General features: G+C 44.6%; 1 protein-coding gene across 2 annotated transcripts in view; it reads right to left on the bottom strand.

The window, feature by feature from the left end:
* ARRB1 (arrestin beta 1) overlaps window positions 1-17,808 on the bottom strand; it is a 171,807-nt gene extending 153,999 nt beyond the window's left edge. Inside the window, exon 1 of one of the 2 annotated variants that reach the window (XM_067466415.1) lies at window positions 17,528-17,808. In XM_067466415.1, the coding sequence (XP_067322516.1) occupies window positions 17,528-17,547 (20 nt within the window). In that variant the 5' untranslated portion in view covers window positions 17,548-17,808. The remainder of the gene's footprint in view (window positions 1-17,527) is intronic. The other variant, XM_067466416.1, reaches the window with a different exon arrangement.
* Window positions 17,809-20,694: the final 2,886 nt, after the last annotated feature.

Genomic DNA, 20,694 nt, shown 5'->3' with positions numbered 1-20,694 from the left:
ATAACAACAGCTGAAGAACCAGATTCAATGTAGAAGTGACATTTTAGGTGGACGTCAATCCAGACGGGCTACACAATGCTTCAGAGCAAAATATTCAGAATTTTGATTGACTGTACAGGAAATAAGCTTGCACAAGCAGATAAGGTCCCTGGTTGGAAGATGCTGAAGGTCAGTTTGAGAATATCCTAATCTTGGGTTTTGAAGCCTTAAACCTACACTGTGGATGTAGAAACAACCTGGCCAAACATTAGGAAGCAAGGTCAATTTGCCTTAAAATCAGGGCACTCCAACCTTGCAAATCTTCATGGCCATCAGCAGAATGAATCTGACTTCCTGATTTGCATTGGATGTTGAGGTTTCCTCAACCTAGCACTTCTGCAGACGCATTGCACTGCCTTTCCCATAATCTTCCAGCCATCTATATAAATAAAAATGTAATGTTCATTTGTGGGATTAACATAACTCAAAAACCACTGGACGAATTGACATGAAATGTGGATGTTACACCCCTAACAGACCAATGAGTTACCATCACGTATAAACCCCTCCCAAAAAACAGCAGAAAAGACTTAAAAATCCCAAAAAGCTAAATGACAATAAAGCGCATGTGCAAAAACGACAGCTCCCAGCATCCCCTAGAGCAGGCCCTTGAGGGAGGAGGATGATCCAAATGTACTGCTTCCAAGATGCCAACTTTCTTCTACTTGGATTTCTATGAGAGCAACCCAATCCGTACATATTTCCTATTCCCTATTCCTGGATTGCAACTCCCAGCAAACCTCCAGATAGATAAGAGAGATAGAGATAGATAGAGATAGATAATAAGTAGATAGATCAATCAGGAGGACTGCTGGGAGTTACAGTCCAAGAATAACAGACCAACAAGTGACCATCACTCTTACCCCCCCCCCCCCACAAAAAAGCTAAATGACAATACAGGGGGGAAAGGGAAGGAAGGGGAGAAAGAAAGAAGGAAGAAAAGAAAGAGAGAAGGGAGGGAGGGAGGGAGGGAGGGAGGGAGTAAAGAGGTAGAGAAGGAAGAAAGGAGAGAAAGAGGAAAAGGAATGGAAATAAAGGGGTAGAGAAAGAAGGAAGCAGAGAAGGAAAGAAATAAAGGAAAAGGAAGGAAAGAGGGAGCAAAGGAAGAAGAGAAAGAGAGAGAGAGAGAGAAAGAGGGAGAAGGAAAGACAGAAGGTAGGATGGAATGAAAAAGCAAAGGAAGGAAGGGAAGAGGTAGAGAAGGAAGGAAGGAGAGAAGGAAAGAAAAAAGGAAAGAAAGAAAAGAGGGAGCGAAGGAAGGAGGGAAAGAGGTAGAGAAGGAAGAAAGGAGAGAAAGAGAGAGGGAAGGCAAGAAGGAAAGTCAGAAAGAAGGATGGAAGCAAAGAGCGAAAGAAGGAAGGAAAGAGGTAGAGAAGGAAGAAAGGAGAGAAAGGAAGGAAAAGAAAAAGGGAGGAAGGAAAGAGGTAGACAAGAAAGGAAGGAGAGAAGGAAAGAGAAAAGGAAAGGAAGGAAAGAGGGAGTGAAGGAAGGAAGAAAGGTAGAGAAGGAGGGAAGAAGAGAAAGAGGGAGGAAAGGCAGAAGCACAGAAGGAAACACAGAAGGAAGGATGGAAGCAAAGAGTGAAGGAAGGAGGGAAAGAGGTAGAGAAGGAAGAAAGGAGAGAAAGAGGGAGGGAAGCCAGAAGGAAGGGTGGAAGCAAAGAGCGAAGGAAGGAGGGAAGGAGGAGGAAGGAGAGAAAGCGAAGGATAAGGAAAGGGGAGGAAGGAAAGAGATATAGAAGGAAGGAGAGAAAGAGGGAGAGAAGGCAAAAAGGAAAGTCAGAAAGAAGGATGGAAGCAAAGAGCGAAAGAAGGAAGGAAAGAGGTAGAGAAGGAAGAAAGGAGAGAAAGGGAAGGAAAAGAAAAAGGAAGGAAGGAAAGAGGTAGAGAAGGAAGGAAGGAGAGAAGGAAAGAGAAAAGGAAAGGAAGGAAAGATGGAGCAAAGGAAGGAAGGAAAGAGGTAGAGAAGGAAGGAAGAAGAGAAAGAGGGAGGGAAGGCAAGAAGGAAAGACAGAAGGAAGGATGGAAGCAAAGAGCGAAGGAAGGAAGGAAAGAGGTAGAGAAAGAAAGATAAAGAGGAAAGAAAAAGGGGGAAGGAAAGAAAGAGGAAGAGAAGGGAGGGAGGGAGGGAGGAGAGAAAAAAAGGAAAGGCAGGAAAGGGGGAGCGGAGGAAGAAAGGAGAGGAAGGGAAGGAAAAGAAAAAGGGAGGAAGGAAAGAGGTAGAGAAGGAAGAAAGGAGAGAAGGAAAGAGAAAAGGAAAGGAAGGAAAGAGGGAGCAAAGGAAGGAAGGAAAGAAGGAAGGAGAGAAAGAGGGAGGGAAGGCAAGAAGGAAAGACAGAAGGAAGGATGGAAGCCAAAAGCAAAGGAAGGAGGGAAAGAGGCAGAGAAGGAAGAAAGGAGAGAAAGAGAAGGAAAAGGAAAAGAAAAAGGGAGGAAGGAAAGAGGTAGAAAAGGAAGGAAAAAGAAAAGAAGAAAAGGGAAGCAAGGAAAGAAGGAAAGAGGGAGTGAGGGAAGGGGGGAAAGAAGGAAAGAGGGAGGGCAGGTTGGCCACAGCAACGCGTGGCAGATACAGCTAGTATACACACACACACACACACACACACACATCTATATATATATGATGTACTTCAAGTTACAGAAGGTGCAGAAATGCTCTCCCAATGACATGCGCTGCAGCAAATCCCCGCATCGGTTAACAGAGGAAAAATGGCATTTGGGGGAAATCAATTAGCCGTGGCTTTGCTTTTTGAGGAAGACTGCTTGTGACATCCCTGAACTTTTCCCAGCGAAAGCCGAGCGTCACATTTTGTTCCCAAGTCTGTGCAGCGCATTATGAGAGTCACACAGAGCCAAGCGGAATCGCAAAGACATGCACTGAACGCTCATGCGCACATCCAGAATTTGCAAAACAGTGGGAAGCGGCGGAGACACACGTTCCGCCTTGTTTACACAGACTGTCTTAGGGACCCGAGTCCTGTTTGCCACGGACTGCGCGCCAGATCTGTGTTTACATTGATATCCTCGCTGTTTGCGTTCATGTCATTATCCAGATGGCTTTTGAAATGATGAATTTTAAATGATGTACTGGTTGTTTTGGTGTGTATTATATTAAGCGTGTATGCACTCTCACGCTGATGTTTTGTGTTCTTAACTGTTTGCACATGTTGTATTTTTATATGTTGGTTTTTCCCAGCAACAACAAATAAAAAGACAGCATGTGCAAACACTTAATAACACAGGCATGGCTTTCTAAGGCAAGTGAGGCAATAATAATAAATTTGGGTCTCTTTTTAGAGAGATAAAGCCAAATACTATTATTATTATTATTATTATTATTATTATTATTATTGAGATATCTTTGAGAATGGGACCCAAGTCTAAGCATGACGTTGACCGACATTTCATAAACACATTATAAGCGCAATCCGAAGCAAGGATTTATGCAATACTAGCTTTCCCCTGCCACGCGTTGCTGTGGCCGAGTCTGGTGATCTGGAAAATAAAGTAATGAGAAAGTGCTGGTTTTTAATATATGTAATTCCTTTATGTTTGTGAGTAAACAGTATTTCTTGCTTTTTCTTTGTCAGCGTTGATGTGGAGAGTGTCTGGTTTGCCTACTCAGAAACATGCAACATATAATTGTCCTTCTTTAGGGGTCCCTTTCAAATCTATGATACTATATCTGTGTGTGTGTGTGTGAATCATATCTATCTATCTATATCTATGGCTGAATGGCTCTTTGTCAGGAGGGCTTTGAATATGTTTCAAAGTATTGAAGGAACTAGCGGAAGTCATTTCGGAACCATTGGCAACCATCTTTGAGAGTTCTTGGAGAACGGGAGAAGTTCCAGCAGAGTGGAGGAGGGCCAATGTGGTCCCAATCTTCAAGAAGGGAAAAAAGGATGACCCAAACAACTACCGTCCGGTCAGCCTCACGTCGATACCGGGCAAGATTCTGGAAAAGATTGTTAAGGAAGCGGTCTGCAAACATTTAGAAACAAATGCGGTCATCGCTAATAGTCAACATGGATTTATCAAAAACAAGTCATGCCAGACTAATCTGATCTCTTTCTTCGATAGAGCTACAAGCTGGGTAGATGCGGGGAATGATGCCGTGGATGGAGCGTGTCTGGATTTCAGGAAGGCCTTCTTCGACAAGGTCCCCCATGACCTTCTGGCAAGGAAACTAGTCCAATGTGGGCGAGGCAAAACTACGGTGAGGTGGATCTGTAATTGGTTAAGTGGACGAACCCAGAGAGTGCTCACTAATGCTTCCTCTTCATCTTGGAAAGAAGTGACAAGTGGAGTGCCGCAGGGCTCCGTCCTGGGCCCGGTCCTGTTCAACATCTTTATTAATGACTTAGATGAAGGGCTAGAAGGCATGATCATCAAGTTTGCAGACGACACCAAATTGGGAGGGATAGCCAATAGTCCAGAGGACAGGAGCAGGATTCAAAACGATCTTGACAGATTAGAGAGATGAAGGGCCAAAACTAACAAAATGAAGTTCAACAGGGATAAATGCAAGATACTCCACTTTGGCAGAAAAAATGAAATGCAAAGATACAGAATGGGGGACGCCTGGCTCGAGAGCAGTACGTGTGAAAAAGATCTTGCAGTCCTCGTGGACAACAAGTTAAACATGAGCCAACAATGTGATGTGGCGGCAAAAAAAGCCAATGGGATTTTGGCCTGCATCAAGAGGAGCATAGAGTCTAGATCTAAGGAAGTAATGCTGCCCCTCTATTCTGCTTTGGTTAGACCACATCTGGAATATTGTGTCCAATTCTGGGCACCACAATTCAAGAGAGATGTTGACAAGCTGGAAAGTGTCCAGAGGAGGGCGACTAAAATGATCAAGGGTCTGGAGAACAAGCCCTATGAGGAGCGGCTTAAAGAGCTGGGCATGTTTAGCCTGAAGAAGAGAAGGCTGAGAGGAGATATGATAGCCATGTATAAATATGTGAGAGGAAGCCACAGGGAGGAGGGAGCAAGCTTGTTTTCTGCTTCCTTGGAGACTAGGACGCGGAACAATGGCTTCAAACTACAAGAGAGGAGATTCCATCTGAACATGAGGAAGAACTTCCTGACTGTGAGAGCCGTTCAGCAGTGGAACTCTCTGCCCCGGAGTGTGGTGGAGGCTCCTTCTTTGGAAGCTTTTAAGCAGAGGCTGGATGGCCATTTGTCAGGGGTGATTTGAATGCAATATTCCTGCTTCTTGGCAGAATGGGGTTGGACTGGATGGCCCATGAGGTCTCTTCCAACTCTATGATTCTATGATTCTATGATTCTATGATTCTATGATTCTTGCCCTGGTGAAGGGAGTTGGACTGGATGGCCCCCTCTATTCTGCTTTGGTTAGACCACACCTGGAATATTGTGTCCAATTCTGGGCACCACAATTCAAGAGAGATATTGACAAGCTGGAATGTGTCCAGAGGAGAGAGACTAAAATGATAAAAGGTCTGGAAAACAAGCCCTATGAGGAGCGGCCAAAGGAGCTGGGCATGTTTAGCCTGAAGAAGAGAAGGCTGAGAGGGGATATGATAGCCATGTATAAATATGTGAGAGGAAGCCACAGGGAGGAGGAGGGAGCAAGCTTGTTTTCTGCTTCCTTGGAGACTAGGACGCAATGGAACAATGGCTTCAAACTACAAGAGAGGAGATTCCATCTGAACATGAGGAAGAACTTCCTGACTGTGAGAGCCGTTCAGCAGTGGAACTCTCTGCCCCGAAGTGTGGTGGAGGCTCCTTCTTTGGAAGCTTTTAAACAGAGGCTGGATGGGCATCTGTCAGGGGTGATTTGAATGCAATATTCCTGCTTCTTGGCAGAATGGGGTTGGACTGGATGATGGCCCAGGAGGTCTCTTCCAACTCTTTGATTTTATGATTCTATGATTAATTATTTTCTGTTGGTCATGGGTCTTCTGTGTGGGAAGTTTGCCCCAAATCTGTCATTTGTGGGGATCAAAATGCTGTTTGATTGTAGGTGAACTATAAATCCCAATAACTACAACTCCCAAATGTCAAGGTCTATTTCCCCCAAACTCAATCTGTGTTCATATTTGGGCATATGGAATATTTGTGCCAAGTTTGGTCCAGATCCATCATTGTTTGAGTCCACAGTGGTCTCTGGATCTAGATGAACTACAACTCCCAAACTCAAGGTCAATGCCCACCAAACCCTTCTAGTGTTTTCCGTTGGTCATGGGAGTATTGTGTGTCACCTTTGGTTCAATTCCATCATTGGCGGAGTTCAGAATGCTCTTTGATTGTAAGTGAACTATAAATCCCAGCAGCTACAACTCCCAAATGACAAAATCATAATTTTTGGAGTGATGGTCACTCCTTGTGTTGTATCAAACCGCTGTTGAAAAAACCATCACTGGACCCCACTCAATTAGACAACTATCGGCCAGTTTCCAATCTCCCCTATTTGGGCAAAGTCCTGGAACGTGTGGTGGCAGCTCAACTCCAGGGATTTCTGGTAGACACTGATTATCTTGATCCGGCACAGTCTGGCTTTAGACCGGGACATGGAACGGAAACAGCCTTGGTCGCCTTGGTAGATGATCTGCGCAGGGAACTGGACAGGGGGAGTGTGTCCCTGTTAGTTCTCCTGGACCTCTCAGCGGCCTTCGATACCGTCGATCACGGTATCCTTCTGGGACGCCTCATGGAGATGGGACTTGGGGGTACTGCTTTGCAGTGTCTCCAGTCATTTCTTGAGGGACGGTCCCAGAAGGTGTTACTGGGTGACACCTGTTCGGCTCCACAACCATTGTCGTGTGGAGTCCCTCAGGGATTCCAACATTCTGTCCCCAATGTTGTTTAACATCTACATGAAGCCGTTGGGGGAGATCATTCAGAGTTTCGGACTGAGATGTTATCTCTACGCAGATGATGTCCAGATCTGTCACTCCTTCTCACCTGTCACCAAGGAGGCTGTCCAGACCTTGAATCGGTGTCTAGCTGCTGTGTCGGACTGGATGAGAGCTAACAAATTGAAATTGAATCCAGACAAGACAGAGGTCCTACTGGTCAGTCGGAAGGCCGAACAGGGTATAGGGTTACAGCCTGTGCTGGATGGGGTTACACTCCCCCTGAAGACTCAGGTTCGCAGCTTGGGAGTGATCCTGGACTCGCCGCTGAGCCTGGAACCCCAGGTCTCGGCGGTGGCCGGGAGAGCTTTTGCGCAATTAAAACTTGTGCACCAGTTGCGCCCGTACCTTGGGAAGTCTGATCTGGCCACGGTGGTCCACGCTCTTGTTACATCCTGGATAGACTACTGCAACGCGCTCTACGTGGGGTTGCCCTTGAAGACTGTTCGGAAACTCCAACTAGTCCAGCGTGCGGCAGCCAGATTGCTCACCGGAGCGACATACAGGGAGCATACCACCCCCCTGTTGTGCCAGCTCCACTGGCTGCCGGTTCAATTCCGAGCACAATTCAAGGTGCTGGTCTTAACCTACAAAACCCTATACGGTTCTGGTCCAGTGTATCTGTCCGAACGTATCTCCCTCTACGTCCCACCTCGGAGTTTGAGATCATCTGGGGAGGCCCTGCTCTCGACCCCACCACTCTCACAAGTGAGGCTGGTGGGGACGAGAAGCAGAGCCTTCTCAGTGGTGGCCCCCCACCTGTGGAATTCACTCCCGGGGGAAATCAGAACAGCACCAACCCTCCTCTCCTTCAGGAGGAGGGTGAAGACATGGCTGTGGAACCAGGCCTTTGGGCAACCAGGCAATTAGACAATGACAACCAAATAAGACAATCAGATGTGTGAGATCGGCAGGATTGTCGAAATGGAACCAAAACAGATCTTTGAGTTAATTGTACACTGATGGGTAGGAGGAAGTTCCAGGTTTGTATTGTTTTTACTGATTTTATCATTTTACTGATTTTAGTGGATAATGTTGAATTGTGGGAATTTGTACTGTTATATTTTTTGTGATGATTGTTTGTGTAGCAGGCGTCTAAGTGCGCCTTGCAGCTGTAAGCCGCCCTGGGTCCCCTTCGGGGTGAGAAGGGCGGGGTACAAGAACCCCAAATAATAATAATAATAATAATTGTGTTGTGAGACGTTTTGTTGCTAAATTTGGTGTGATTTCGGTCATTGGTTCTTTTGTTTTTAAGGAACTCATTATGCACAGAGCATTTATATATAGATAGATTTATAATCCTGCGGTGCACAAAATGAAGTTTGTACACACTGAAGGGAGCAAAGGTGCAAAGGTTTCAACCATCTTGACAGAACATTTTGGAGCATTTTCTGGATTGCAGGAATAAGGGGTGACTTTGAGCATGATGGGAGCTCTCCAGAGTGCTGAACCTACATTGCAAAGGGGGTTCAGTACCATGGAGAGCTCCTCCAAAACCCAATGTGTGAGATTCTGGATCTAAAGGATGTTCCTTCCCCAAACACAGAAGATAACTGAACAAATCAGAGGAAGGAACCCTATATCCCACCTCTGAGTCTTCCTTGCATCCAAGAAAACTCTCCGAAATTAACGGGGTCACCATCACTCAATAGACGACTTGGAGGCACAAAGGAACATGCCGTCGTTGAGCTCCTTTGTACGGCCTTTGTTTCAAGAGATTTATGGGGATTTCATTTCTCTCTCCTCGTCCAGAGCATAATATTAAAGCCCCGCCATTGATTTCCTTTCAACGTGGAACGAACTACGAACCACTCGCAATGTCATGCGCTGCTCCGGTCGATAAAAGGCTGGGGGAGCTTCTCTACGTTGCTGAATGAATGCATTTTGATCCCACGTTCACTGCCTTGTCTCAATGCTATGGCATTGCGGGAGTTGTAGTTTCGCAAGGACTTGAACCTTCTCCACCAAAGAAGGTCAGTGCGTCCCCAAAACTGCAACTCCAAGGATGCCATAGCATTGAGCCATGCGAGTTAAAGTGGCATCAAACTACATTAATTCTACAGTGTAGACGCACTGCAAAGATATGGGCAATTGGAGCGGGACACGGACATGGGTGTTTTGCTTTGCGCTGTACTGTATTAGGGTTTTGGAATCAATGAAGATATAAATAAATGTAATAATAATCATCATCGTCATCATCTATATATATATAAATGTAATGTTTGTTTGTGGGATTAACATAACTCAAAAAACCACTGGACAAATTGACACCAAATTTGGACACAAGACACCTACTACCCCAATAAGTGACCATCACTCATAAAAACACTGAAAAACACAGCAGAAGAGACTTAAAAAGCAAAAAATACATTGCAACACACGCGCAAAACCACATATATATACACAAACGCACATATATACTAACATATATGCATGTACACACACAAAACACATACACAGAAAGGAGGAAGGAAGGAGAGAAGGAGGGAGAGAAGGAAAGAAAGAAGGGTAGACAAGGAAGGAAGGAGAGAAAAAAGGGAAGAAAGAGAAGGAAGGAGGGAGGGAGAGAAGGAGGGAAGGAGATAAGGGAAGAAAGAAGGGTAGAGAAGGAAGGAAGGAGAGAAAGAGGGGGAGAAAGAGGGAAAGAAGGAGGGAAGGAGAGAAGGAAGGAAGGAAGGAAGGAAGGAAGGAAGGAAGGAAGGAAGGAAGGAAGGAAGGAAGGAAAGAAAGAGAAGTAAGGAGGGAGAGAAAGAGGGAAAGAAGGAGGGAAGGAGATAAGGGAAGAAGGGTAAAAAAGGAAGGAAGGAGAGAAAGAGGGGGAGAAAGAGGGAATATAGAGAAGATAGAGAAGGAAGGAAGGAGAGAAAGAGGGGGAGAAAGAGGGAAAGAAGGAGGGAAGGAGAGAAGGAAAGATAGAGAAGTAATAAGGGAGAGAAAGAGGGAAAGAAGGGGGAAGGAGATAAAGAAGGAAAGAAAGAAGGGTAGGGAAGGAAGGAAGGAAGGAAGGAAGGAAGGAAGGAAGGAAGGAAGGAAGGAAGGAAGGAGAGAAGGAGGGAGAGAATGAAATAAGTGAAAGAGGGAAGGAAGGAAGGAAGGAAGGAAGGAAGGAAGGAAGGAAGGAAGGAAGGAAGGAGAGAAGGAACAAAAGAGAGAAAGAGGGAGAGAAGGAAGGAAGGAAAGAGACAAGGAACCCAAGGAGCAAAGGACGCGAGAAAAGAAACAGGTAGAGAAGAAACAGGTAGAGTTCACCTACAATCAAAGAGCATTCGGAACTCCACCAATGATGGAATTGAACCAATCTTGGCCCACAGTACTCCCATAACCAACAGAAAATACTGGAAGTATTGGAGTTGTAGTTCACCTATATTCAGAGAGCTCTATGGCCTCCAACAATGATGGATCTGGATCAAACAATGCTCAATATGCCCAAACGTGAACACTGGGATTGGGGAAAAAAGACCTTGACATTTGGGAGTTATAGTTGCTGGGATTTATAGTTCACCTACAAAGAGCCTTCTGAACCCCACCAACGATAGAATTGGGCCCAAGTTCCCACACAACTGTGATGACCAACAGAAAATACTGTGTTTTCTGATGGTCTTTGGCGAACGCTCTAGAACCCCCTCGTGACCTCCCCAGGGGTCCCGACCCATAGGTTGAGAAATACTGATGTAAAGTCATGTCCTTCCTTGAGCCAGGAGAGGCAGGCAATAAATGTGTTGTTGTTATATTAAACAAATGCACAAATACACACTTCACAGAAGCCGACTAAACTGAGGCTATCCTATTTTGGAGAGACTCATAAGAAAATACCTTGAATGGGATGTTGTGTGGTTTTGGGGCTCTATGGCCAATGTGTTCTAGCAGCATTTTCTCCTGACATTTCGCCTGCATCTGTGGCTGGTGAAGACCTTAATGCTGGGAGAAAAGCTGGAGGGAATATTGTAAAGAGGAAGAGCGCATGATGGGCTTTGCAAAATCCTGGGTAAAGAGGAGAAGAACAGGGGTTTTTGGAGGTCTTGCTTTCGAAGAGTTGATCTGAAAGCAAACCATCAAGAAGACTCCATGCTGAAATATAAACAACCACTGCCTGTTTCCCGATCCCGCACCCCATATGTGCCAAACGCCGGACTTCAAAGGGCCCAAAGGGGATTTGCCCAAAAAGGCTTAAATCGGGGAGATGAGAGCAGCCTAGCCCTGGGATTAGCAGGCTAGTCCAGCCAATCCCATTAAGGCGAGGAAGGCCGTCCTAATCCTTAAAGGGCGAACAGCAGCAGAAAGAGCAAGAAAAACACCAGTCGGGCTGACGGAAGAGGGACAGCTCTCGGGGGCATCTACACTCTGGAATTAATGCGGTTTTGACACCACTTTCACTGCCATCGCTCAATGCTAGGGAATCCTGGAGAGCTGTAGTTTGTTGACAACCACTTTTAGCTTTATTTATTTATTTATTGCACAACCAAACTACAATTCCCATTGAGCCAGGACAGAGTAAGCAATACTGAGGCAGATGGGATTCCAATGGTGGTGATTGGTTTTATTTATATATACAAAACAGCACACATGTGCATTAGGTAGTAGTAGTAGTAGTAATAGTAGAAGAAGAAGAATCATAGATTCCTAGAGTTGGAAGAAACCTCATGGGCCATCCAGCCCAACCCCATTTTGCCAAGAAGTAGGAAAATTGCATTCAAACCACCAACAGATGGCCATCCAACCTCTGTTTAAAATCCTCCACCACACTCTGGGGCAGAGAGTTCCACTGCTGAACAGCTCTCACAGTCAGGAAGTTCTTTCTAATGTTCAGATGGAATCTCCTTTCTTGTAGTTTGAAGCCATTGTTCCCTTGAGTCGTAGTCTCCAGGGAAGCAGAAAACAAGCTTGCTCCCTCCTCCTCCCTGTGGCTTCCTCTCACATATTTATACATGGCTATCATATCTCCTCTCAGCCTTCTCTTCTTCAGGCTAAACATACCTAGCTCCTTAAGCCATTCCTCCCTCCTCACTATAACTTCCTCTCACATACTTATACATGGCTATCATGTCACCTCTCAGCCTTCTCTTCATATTAGACCTGGTTATGGCTCACGAATGGAACACTGAAGAAGGAGACAGAAGGCCTGATTGAAGTCAATAACTGGTAAACTTCTCAAAGCACAGCAGACAATGAACCAGTACAAGAAAACTGCCCTCCAAACCAGAGCTGACAGCTGGCACAACAAAGCCTTACATGGGCAGTTCCTTGAGAAGATTGAAGGAAAAGTGGAAAAGGAGAAGACCTGGTGATGGTTCACGAATGGAACGCTGAAGAAGGAGACAGAAGAAGGCCTGATTGAAGTCAGTAATTGGAAAATTCTTAATTCACTACATCTACACAGTCATGTTGACCGGCTCGATCTGCCGAGAAGGTCTGGTGGCAGAGGACTTTTACAAGTCAAACAAGCAGTTAGAGAAAAACACGATGCCTTGGCAGAAGATGTCAAGGAAAGCCAAGAACCTGCTTTGATTGAAGTCAATAATTGGAATCTTCTCAAAGCACAGCAGACAAAGAGTGAGTACAAGAAAACTGCACTCCAAACCAGCTGGCACAACAAAGCATTGCATGGGCAGTCCCTTGAGAAGATTGAAGGAAAAGTTGACAAGGAGAAGACCTAGTGATGGCTCATGAATGGTACCCTTAAGAAGGAGACAGAAGAAGGCCTGATTCTTGCAGCCCAGGAGCAAGCCATCAGAACCAATGCCATTAAAGTCAGGATCGCCTTCTGCCCCTCTCAGAAGACCCCCTCCCAGAATCCCAGAACGGCTTCCGCCCCTCCAGAGGAACCGTGGACATGATCTTCACTGCACGACAGCTCCAAGGAAAAGACAGGGAACAAAACCAACCTCTGTCCATGGCATTCATCGGCCTTGCAAAGGCATTCGACACAGTGAATCGCAGCGCTCTCTGGACCATCCTCCAAAAAATCAGGTGCCCAAGCAAATTTGGGCACATCCTGCGGCTCCTCCAGGATGACATGACGGCAACAGTTCTGGACAGCAATGGCTCCCAAAGTGACCCATTTAAGGTGGAATCAGGGGTCAAACAGGGATGTGTTATTGCCACAACTATATTCTCCATCTTCATCGCTATGATAATCCATCTTGTTGATGGGAAGCTCCCACTGGAGTGGAAATTATCTATCAGACAGACAGCAAGCTGTTTAACCTCAGCAGACTGAAAGCCAACACCAAGGTTACAACAACATCTGTTATAGAACTCCAGTATGCTGATGACAACGTCACCTGTGCACATTCAGAAGAAGATCTACAAGCCACTCTAAACACCTTCGCAGAAGCATAAGAGAAGCTCGGCCTGTCATTGAACATCGAGAAAACCAAAGTGCTGTTCCAGCAGTCATCAGCCAATAACCTCAGCAGACTGAGTTATAGAACTCCAATATGCTGATGACAACGTTGTCTGTGCGCATTCAGAAGAAGACCTACAAGCCACTCTAAACACCTTCACAGAAGCATATGAGAAGCTCAGCCTGTCATTGAACATCAAGAAAACCAAAGTGCTCGTCCAGCACTCACCAGACAACCCCTCTCCAATGCCAACCATAGAATCATAGAATCAAAGAGTTGGAAGAGACCTCCTGGGCCATCCAGTCCAACCCCATTCTGCCAAGAAGCAGGAATATTGCATTCAAAGCACCCCTGACAGATGGCCATCCAGCCTCTGTTTAAAAGCTTCCAAAGGAAGAGTCTCCACCATGCTCCAGGGCAGAGAGTTCCACTGCTGAACAGCTCTCGTAGTCAGGAAGTTCTTCCTCATGTTCAGATGGAATCTCCTCTCTTGTAGTCTGAAGCCATTGTTCCCTTGCGTCCTAGTCTCCAGGGAAGCAGAAAACAAGCTTGCTCCCTCCTCCTCCCTGTGGCTTCCTCTCACATATTTATACATGGCTATCATATCTCCTCTCAGCCTTCTCTTCTTCAGGCTAAACATGCCCAGCTCTTTAAGCCGCTCCTCATAGGGCTTGTTCTCCAGACCCTTGATCGTTTTAGTCGCCCTCCTCTGGACACATTCCAGCTTGTAAACATCTCTCTTCAATTGTGGTGCCCAAAATTGGACACAGTGGGATTCCAGATGTGGCCTGCAAAAGAGACTCACAGCAATTTTCAACAACAGACCACTGCTTCCATGGCTGTCCAATAGCTTTACACTGGAGTAAAACCCACTGGTTGAGTAGGACTACTCTAAACGGGGGCCACTAACAGGATCCTGATGTATTCACAGAAGGTGCACTCTCTCTATGGCTGAACCACACTTTTACACAGGGGTAAAGACCATAGACCCAATGGGACTACTCTAATTGAGAACCAGAGTTTATTGACACCTCTTCCATCATAACCAACCAGTGTCTTTATACTTGGGTAAAATCCAAAGACTTAATGGGACTACTCTAATTAGAACCCCAAACATGATAATATATTGTCAAAGGCTTCCATGTCTGGAATCACTGGGTTATAGTACATTTTTCGGACTATATGGCCATGTTCTGGAAGCATTCTCTCCTGACGTTTCGCCTGCATCTATGGCAGGCATCCTCAGCTGCAGGCGAAACGTCAGGAGAGAATGCTTCTAGAACATGGCCATATAGCCTGAAAAACCTACAACAACCCAGTGATAGTAATAGTTTTGCTTCTTGCCCATCTCTGGAGGTGAGTTACAGCATGACTACAATGTAAACAAACACACAATCATTTCAAAACACGCCATTAAATACACTGATTAAAACATAAAATACATATCAAACTACACAAAACAAAAACCAGGCATACTGGATGCTGGAGGTTTCACCACAGGCTCACCATCTCCATGATTACACTTGAGTAAAACCCAGAAACCCAATGGAACTGCTCTAATCAGGATCCAGTCTTACTCACAGCAGATCCACTACTAGCTCCATCTCTGACCACAGCCTTTACACTTGGGGAAATCCCAACAGTTCAATGGGTCTACTCCAATAAGGGCCACCAAGAGGATTCACTCCATGATGGACCAAACCATGTTCTTATCACTGGGTGATGCACAGCCTCCATAGTTTTACACCTGGGTAAGCCTTACCAACCCAATCAGTCTACTCTAATCAGGACCACCAAGAGGATTCACTCCATGGTGGACCAAAAGAGCAAGTATTATCGTCAGAAGATGCACAGCCTCCATAGTTGACTGGTACTTTTACACTTGAGTAAACCACACCAACTCAATCAGTCTACTCTAATCAGGACCACCAAGGGGATTCACTCCATGATGGACCAGAAGAGCAGGTGTTATCGTCAGAAGATGCACAACCTCTATAGCTGACTGGTACATTTACACCTGAGTAAACCTCACCAACCCAATGGGTCTACTCTAATTTGGGACCATCAAGGGGATTCACTCCCTGATGGACCAAAAGAGCAGGTGTTATTGTCAGAAGATGCACAACCTCCATAGCTGACTGGTACATTTACACCTGAGTAAACCTCACCAACCCAATGGGTCTATTCTAATTTGGGACCATCAAGGGGATTCACTCCATGATGGACCAGAAGAGCACGTATTATCATCAGCAGATGCACACCCAAATAAATCCCACCAACCCAATGGTTCTACTTTAATTGGGGCCACCAAGAGGATTCACTCCATGATGGACCAGAAGAGCAAGTATTATCGTCAGGAGATGCACAGCCTCCATAACTGACTGGTGCCTTTACACTCAAGTAAATCCTATCGACCCAACAAATCTACTCTGATCATGGCTGAGAGGATTCACTTCATGATGGACCAGAAGAACATGTATCATCAGGAAATGCACTATCGCCATCTCTGACCATAATCTTTACACTTGAGTAAATCCCTTGCCATCATGAGGATTCACTCCATGATAGACCAATTATCATCAGGAGACGAACAGCATCCATAGCTGGCTGGTGACTTTACACTAAAGTAAACCCCACCAACCCAATGGTCTACTCTAATTGGGGCCACCAAGAATATTCATTCCATGATGGACCAGAAGAGCAAGTGTTATCGTCAGAAGATGCACAACCTCCATAGCTGACTGGTGCCTTTACACTCAAGTAAATCCTACCGACCTCATTATTCCATAGCTGACTGGTACATTTACACCCAAGTAAACCCTACTGACTCAATGGGTCTGCTCTAATCACGGCCGCCAATAGGATTTACTCCATGATAGACCAAAGCATGTATTATCATCAGCAGATGCATACCTTCCATAGCTGACAGGTGCCTTTTCACTCAAGTAAATTGCACCAATCCAATGGGTCTACTCTAATCAGGGCCACCAAGAGGATTCACTCCATGATTGACCAAGACATGTATTATCATCAGGAGATGCAGTCTCTTCATAGCTGATCAGATACACAGCTTTCACAGGTGAGCAGTACCTTTACACTCAAGTAAATCCTACTGACCAAATTGGTCTACTCTAATAAGGGCCACCATTAGGATCCACTCCACAATGGACCAGAAGACCATGCATTATCATCAGGAGATGAACAGCCTTCATTCCATAGCTGACCTGTACTTTTACATCTGTGTAAATCCCACCAACACAATAGGTCTACTCTAATCAGGGCCACCAAGAGGACTTACTCCATGATAGACCATGTATTACCCGTCAGGAGATGCACAGCCTTCACTCCATTGCTGACTGGTGCCTTTACACACAAGTAAATTCCACCAACCCAGTGGGTCAACTCTAATCAGAGACATCAAAACTCCACGATGGACCAGAAGACCATCCATTATCATCAGGAGATGGACAGCCTTCACTCCATACCTGACCAGTGCCTTTACACACAAGTAAATCCCACCAACCCAATGGGTTTACTCTAATCAGAGACATCAGAACTCCATGATGGACCAGAAGACCGTGCATTATGGTCAGGAGATGCACAGCCCTCATTGCATAGCTGAACAGTGCCGTTACACTCGAGTAAATCCCACCAAACCAATGGGTATACTCTAATGGGGGAACCAAGAGGACATACTCCATGATAGCCCAAAATATCATGCATTATCGTCAGGAGATGCACAGCCTTCATTCCATAGCTGACCTGTACCTTTACATCTGTGTAAATCCCACCAACATAATAGGTCTACTCTAATTGGGGGCACCAAGAGGATTCACTCCATGATGGACCAGAAGATCATCAGGAGATGCACAGCCTTCACTCCATAGCTGACCAGTCCCTTTACACTCAAGTAAATCCCACCAACCCAATGGGTCTACTTTAATCATAGACATCCAAACTCCATGATGGACCAGAAGACCATGCATTATGGTCAGGAGATGAACAGCCTTCATTCCATAGCTGACCAGTGCCTTTACATGCAAGTAAATCCCACCAACACCATGGGTCTACTCTAATCAGACATCAAGAGGATTCACTCCATGGTGGACCAGAAGAGCATGTATTATGGTCAGGAGATGCACAGCCTCCATGCCACACTCGGGTAAAACCCACAGATGCCCTGGGTCTACTCTAATCCATGGGAAGGGGACCAAAAGCACAATCCTCCTTCTTCTCCTCCTTTTTCTGCAAGCTTTGGACTCACCGGGTGCCTTTGTCGCCCATGGCTGGGAACGGCGAAGAGGCGAGCAGAACAAGCCCTCCTCCTTCCTTCCTTCCTCCTTTCCTTCTTCCCTTTTTCACGGGCGACGAGGCGGCTGCTTCATGCCCCTCTTTCCCGTGTATTTTCCCCTTCTTTCCTTCCTTTTCCAAAGCGAGACACAGAAGGAGGCGATGCAGAGGCAGCAGCAGCTCTGGCCCCAACCCCTTCCCTTCCCTTCTCCCCTCCTTTCTTCCTCTTCCCTTCCCTTCCTTTTTCTCTCCTCCTCCGTCCACGCACACGTCACGAGGAGCCCGAGCCTCCTCCCACCCGACACGCGAACTGATAGACCCGTGTCAGGCGCACGTGTGGATGTAGGGATGTGCGAATGAATGAATGAATGAATGAATTCACAAACACCTCTTGGGAAGGAGGCTTCAAGCAAACAAACAACCTTGGGAAAGGTGGGTCAGAATAACAATAATAATAGTAGTAGTAATAATAATAATAATAATTTAAATAATAATAATTTAAAATTATTATTATTATTTTAAAATAATAATAATAATTATTATTATTTAAATTATTATTATTTAAATTATTGTTGTTGTTGTTAAAACAATAATAATAATAATAATAAAAACTAATAAAAACACCAGGACAATAATAATAATATTTTTAATAATAATAATTTTAAATAATAATATTAATAATAATTTAAATAATAATAATTAAAAATTATTATTATTATTATATTTTAAAATTATTATTATTATTATTATTTAAATTATTGTTGTTGTTAAAATAATAATAATAATAATAATAATAATAAAAACTAATAAAAACACCAGGACAATAATAATAATATTTTTAATAATAATAATTTTAAATAATAATATTAATAATAATAATAATAATTTAAATAATAATAATTAAAAATTATTATTATTATTATTATTATTATATTTTAAAATTATTATTATTATTTAAATTATTATTATTTAAAATTATTGTTGTTTTCTTGTTGTTGTTATTAAAATAATAATAATAAAAACTAATAAAAAAACACCAGGACAATAATAATAATATTTTAATAATAATAATAATAATAATAATAATAAAGTATTATTATTATTATTATTTTAAAAATAATAAAAATAAAAACTAATAAAAAGCACCAGGACTCTGGCGTGGCTGGTTGGGAGTCATCTGTATTAAGATCACTCCTGACCGAAAGATCATGAGTTCGAAGACAGTCCGGGTCGGAGTGAGCTTCCGACCAATTTGTGTAGCTTGCTGTTGACCTATGCAGCCCGAAAGACAGTTGCATCTGTCAAGTAGGAAATTTAGGTACCACTTATGCAGGGAGGCTAAATTACGACGCCATAAAAATCTCCATCAAGCATGCAAAGAATGAGGAAGTACTTCATCAGTGTCACAAATGGATAGGAAAGCAACAGTACCACTTACGCGGGGAGGCTAATTTCCAACGCCATAAAAATCTCCATCAAGCATGCAAAGAATGAGGAAGTACTTCATGAGTGTCACAAATGGACAGGAAAGCAACGGCTCCCCTGGTTCCCTCATTTATTTATTTGTTGTGTCAGGGCAACCAGTCAATTATATTACATTTCTAACAGAACAAAGCAAACAAACAGACAGAATACAACATTTGCGAGTTTGGTAGTTGATTAAATGTCCTTTGAGCAGTCTCTGACCCCTTGGAGTGCCTCTGGTGTTGCCGCAAGAAGGTCCTCCCTTGTGCATGTGGCAGGGCTCAGGGTGCATTGCAGCAGGTGGTCAGTGGTTTGCTCTCCTCTGCACTCGCATGTCGTGGATTCCACTTTGTGGCCCCATCTCTTGAAGTTGGCTCTGCATCTCGTGGTGCCCGAGCGCAGTCTGTTCAGTGCCTTCCAAGTTGCCCAGTCTTCTGTGTGTCCAGGGGGAGTCTCTCATTTGGTATCATCCATGGATTGAAGTGCTGGGTTTGAGCCTGCCACTTTTGGACTCTCGCTTGCTGAGGTGTTCCAGTGAGTGTCTCTGTAGATCTTAGAAAACTATTTCTAGATTTAAGTCATTGACGTGCTGGCTGATACCCAAACAGGGGATGAGCTGGAGATGTCACTGCCTTGGTCCTTTCACTATTGGCTGCTACTTCCCAGCAGATGTCAGGTGGTGCAATACCGGCTAAGCAGTGTAATTTCTCCAGTGGTGTAGGGCGCAGACACCCTGTGATAATGCAGCATGTCTCATTAAGAGCCACATCCACTGTTTTAGCGTGGTGAGATGTGTTCCACACTGGGCATGCGTACTCAGCAGCAGAGTAGCATCGCGCAAGGGCAGATGTCTTCACTGTATCTGGTTGTGATCCCCAGGTTGTGCCAGTCAGCTTTCGTATGATGTTGTTTCTAGCGCCCACTTTTTCCTTGATGTTCAGGCAGTGCTTCTTGTAGGTCAGAGCACGGTACAGAGAGACTCCCAGGTCTTTCGGTGTGTTGCAATGCTCTAGTGGGATTCCTTCCCAGGTCATAATCCTCAGAGCTCGGGATGCTTGTCTGTTCTTAAGGTGAAAGGCACATGTCTGTGTTTTAGATGGATTAGGGATCAGATGGTTTTCCCTGTAATAGGCAGTAAGAGCACCTAGAGTTTCAGAGAGCTTCTGTTCTACCATCTCAAAGCTCCCTGCTTGAGCAGTAATGGCACGATCATCAGCATCCTAATGAAAAAGCTCATCACCCTCATGAAAAAGCTGGAATGTTAAATAGCCTCTGTGTCTCTGTCTATATATGTTGTGTATCTATGGCATTGAATGTTTGCCATCCTCAAGTTTCTTAAAACAAAGTTCCACACACAGGAATCCCAACAGGATCTTTTAAACCTTTTGAATCTTCCTTTCTCTCACAGCACTCTAATCACTATAGAGGCCTATTCATTATTATCCTCAAAGAGGTATTTTTCATATAAAAGTTCCCAACTCTCTTCCTTCCTTCTTTCCCCCTTCAGAACTCCTAACTCTTCTTCTTTCCCTCCAAATCCATCAGCCAATCAGAGGCTGCCTGATTGCTCCTCCCCTCAGCTCTCCTTAGCTTTAGCAAGCCAGGCCTGTTTTCTGCCTTTTACACCAACCCTGCAGGGTAGGCCAATCCATTAGACATGCCTATGCATGTTGCTCT

Source organism: Anolis sagrei, chromosome 3 (genome assembly GCF_037176765.1).
Source record: "Anolis sagrei isolate rAnoSag1 chromosome 3, rAnoSag1.mat, whole genome shotgun sequence".
NCBI lineage: Eukaryota > Metazoa > Chordata > Lepidosauria > Squamata > Dactyloidae > Anolis > Anolis sagrei.
The sequence above is the reverse complement of the archived record's forward strand: the minus strand, read 5'-3'. Positions and strand labels throughout refer to the sequence as shown.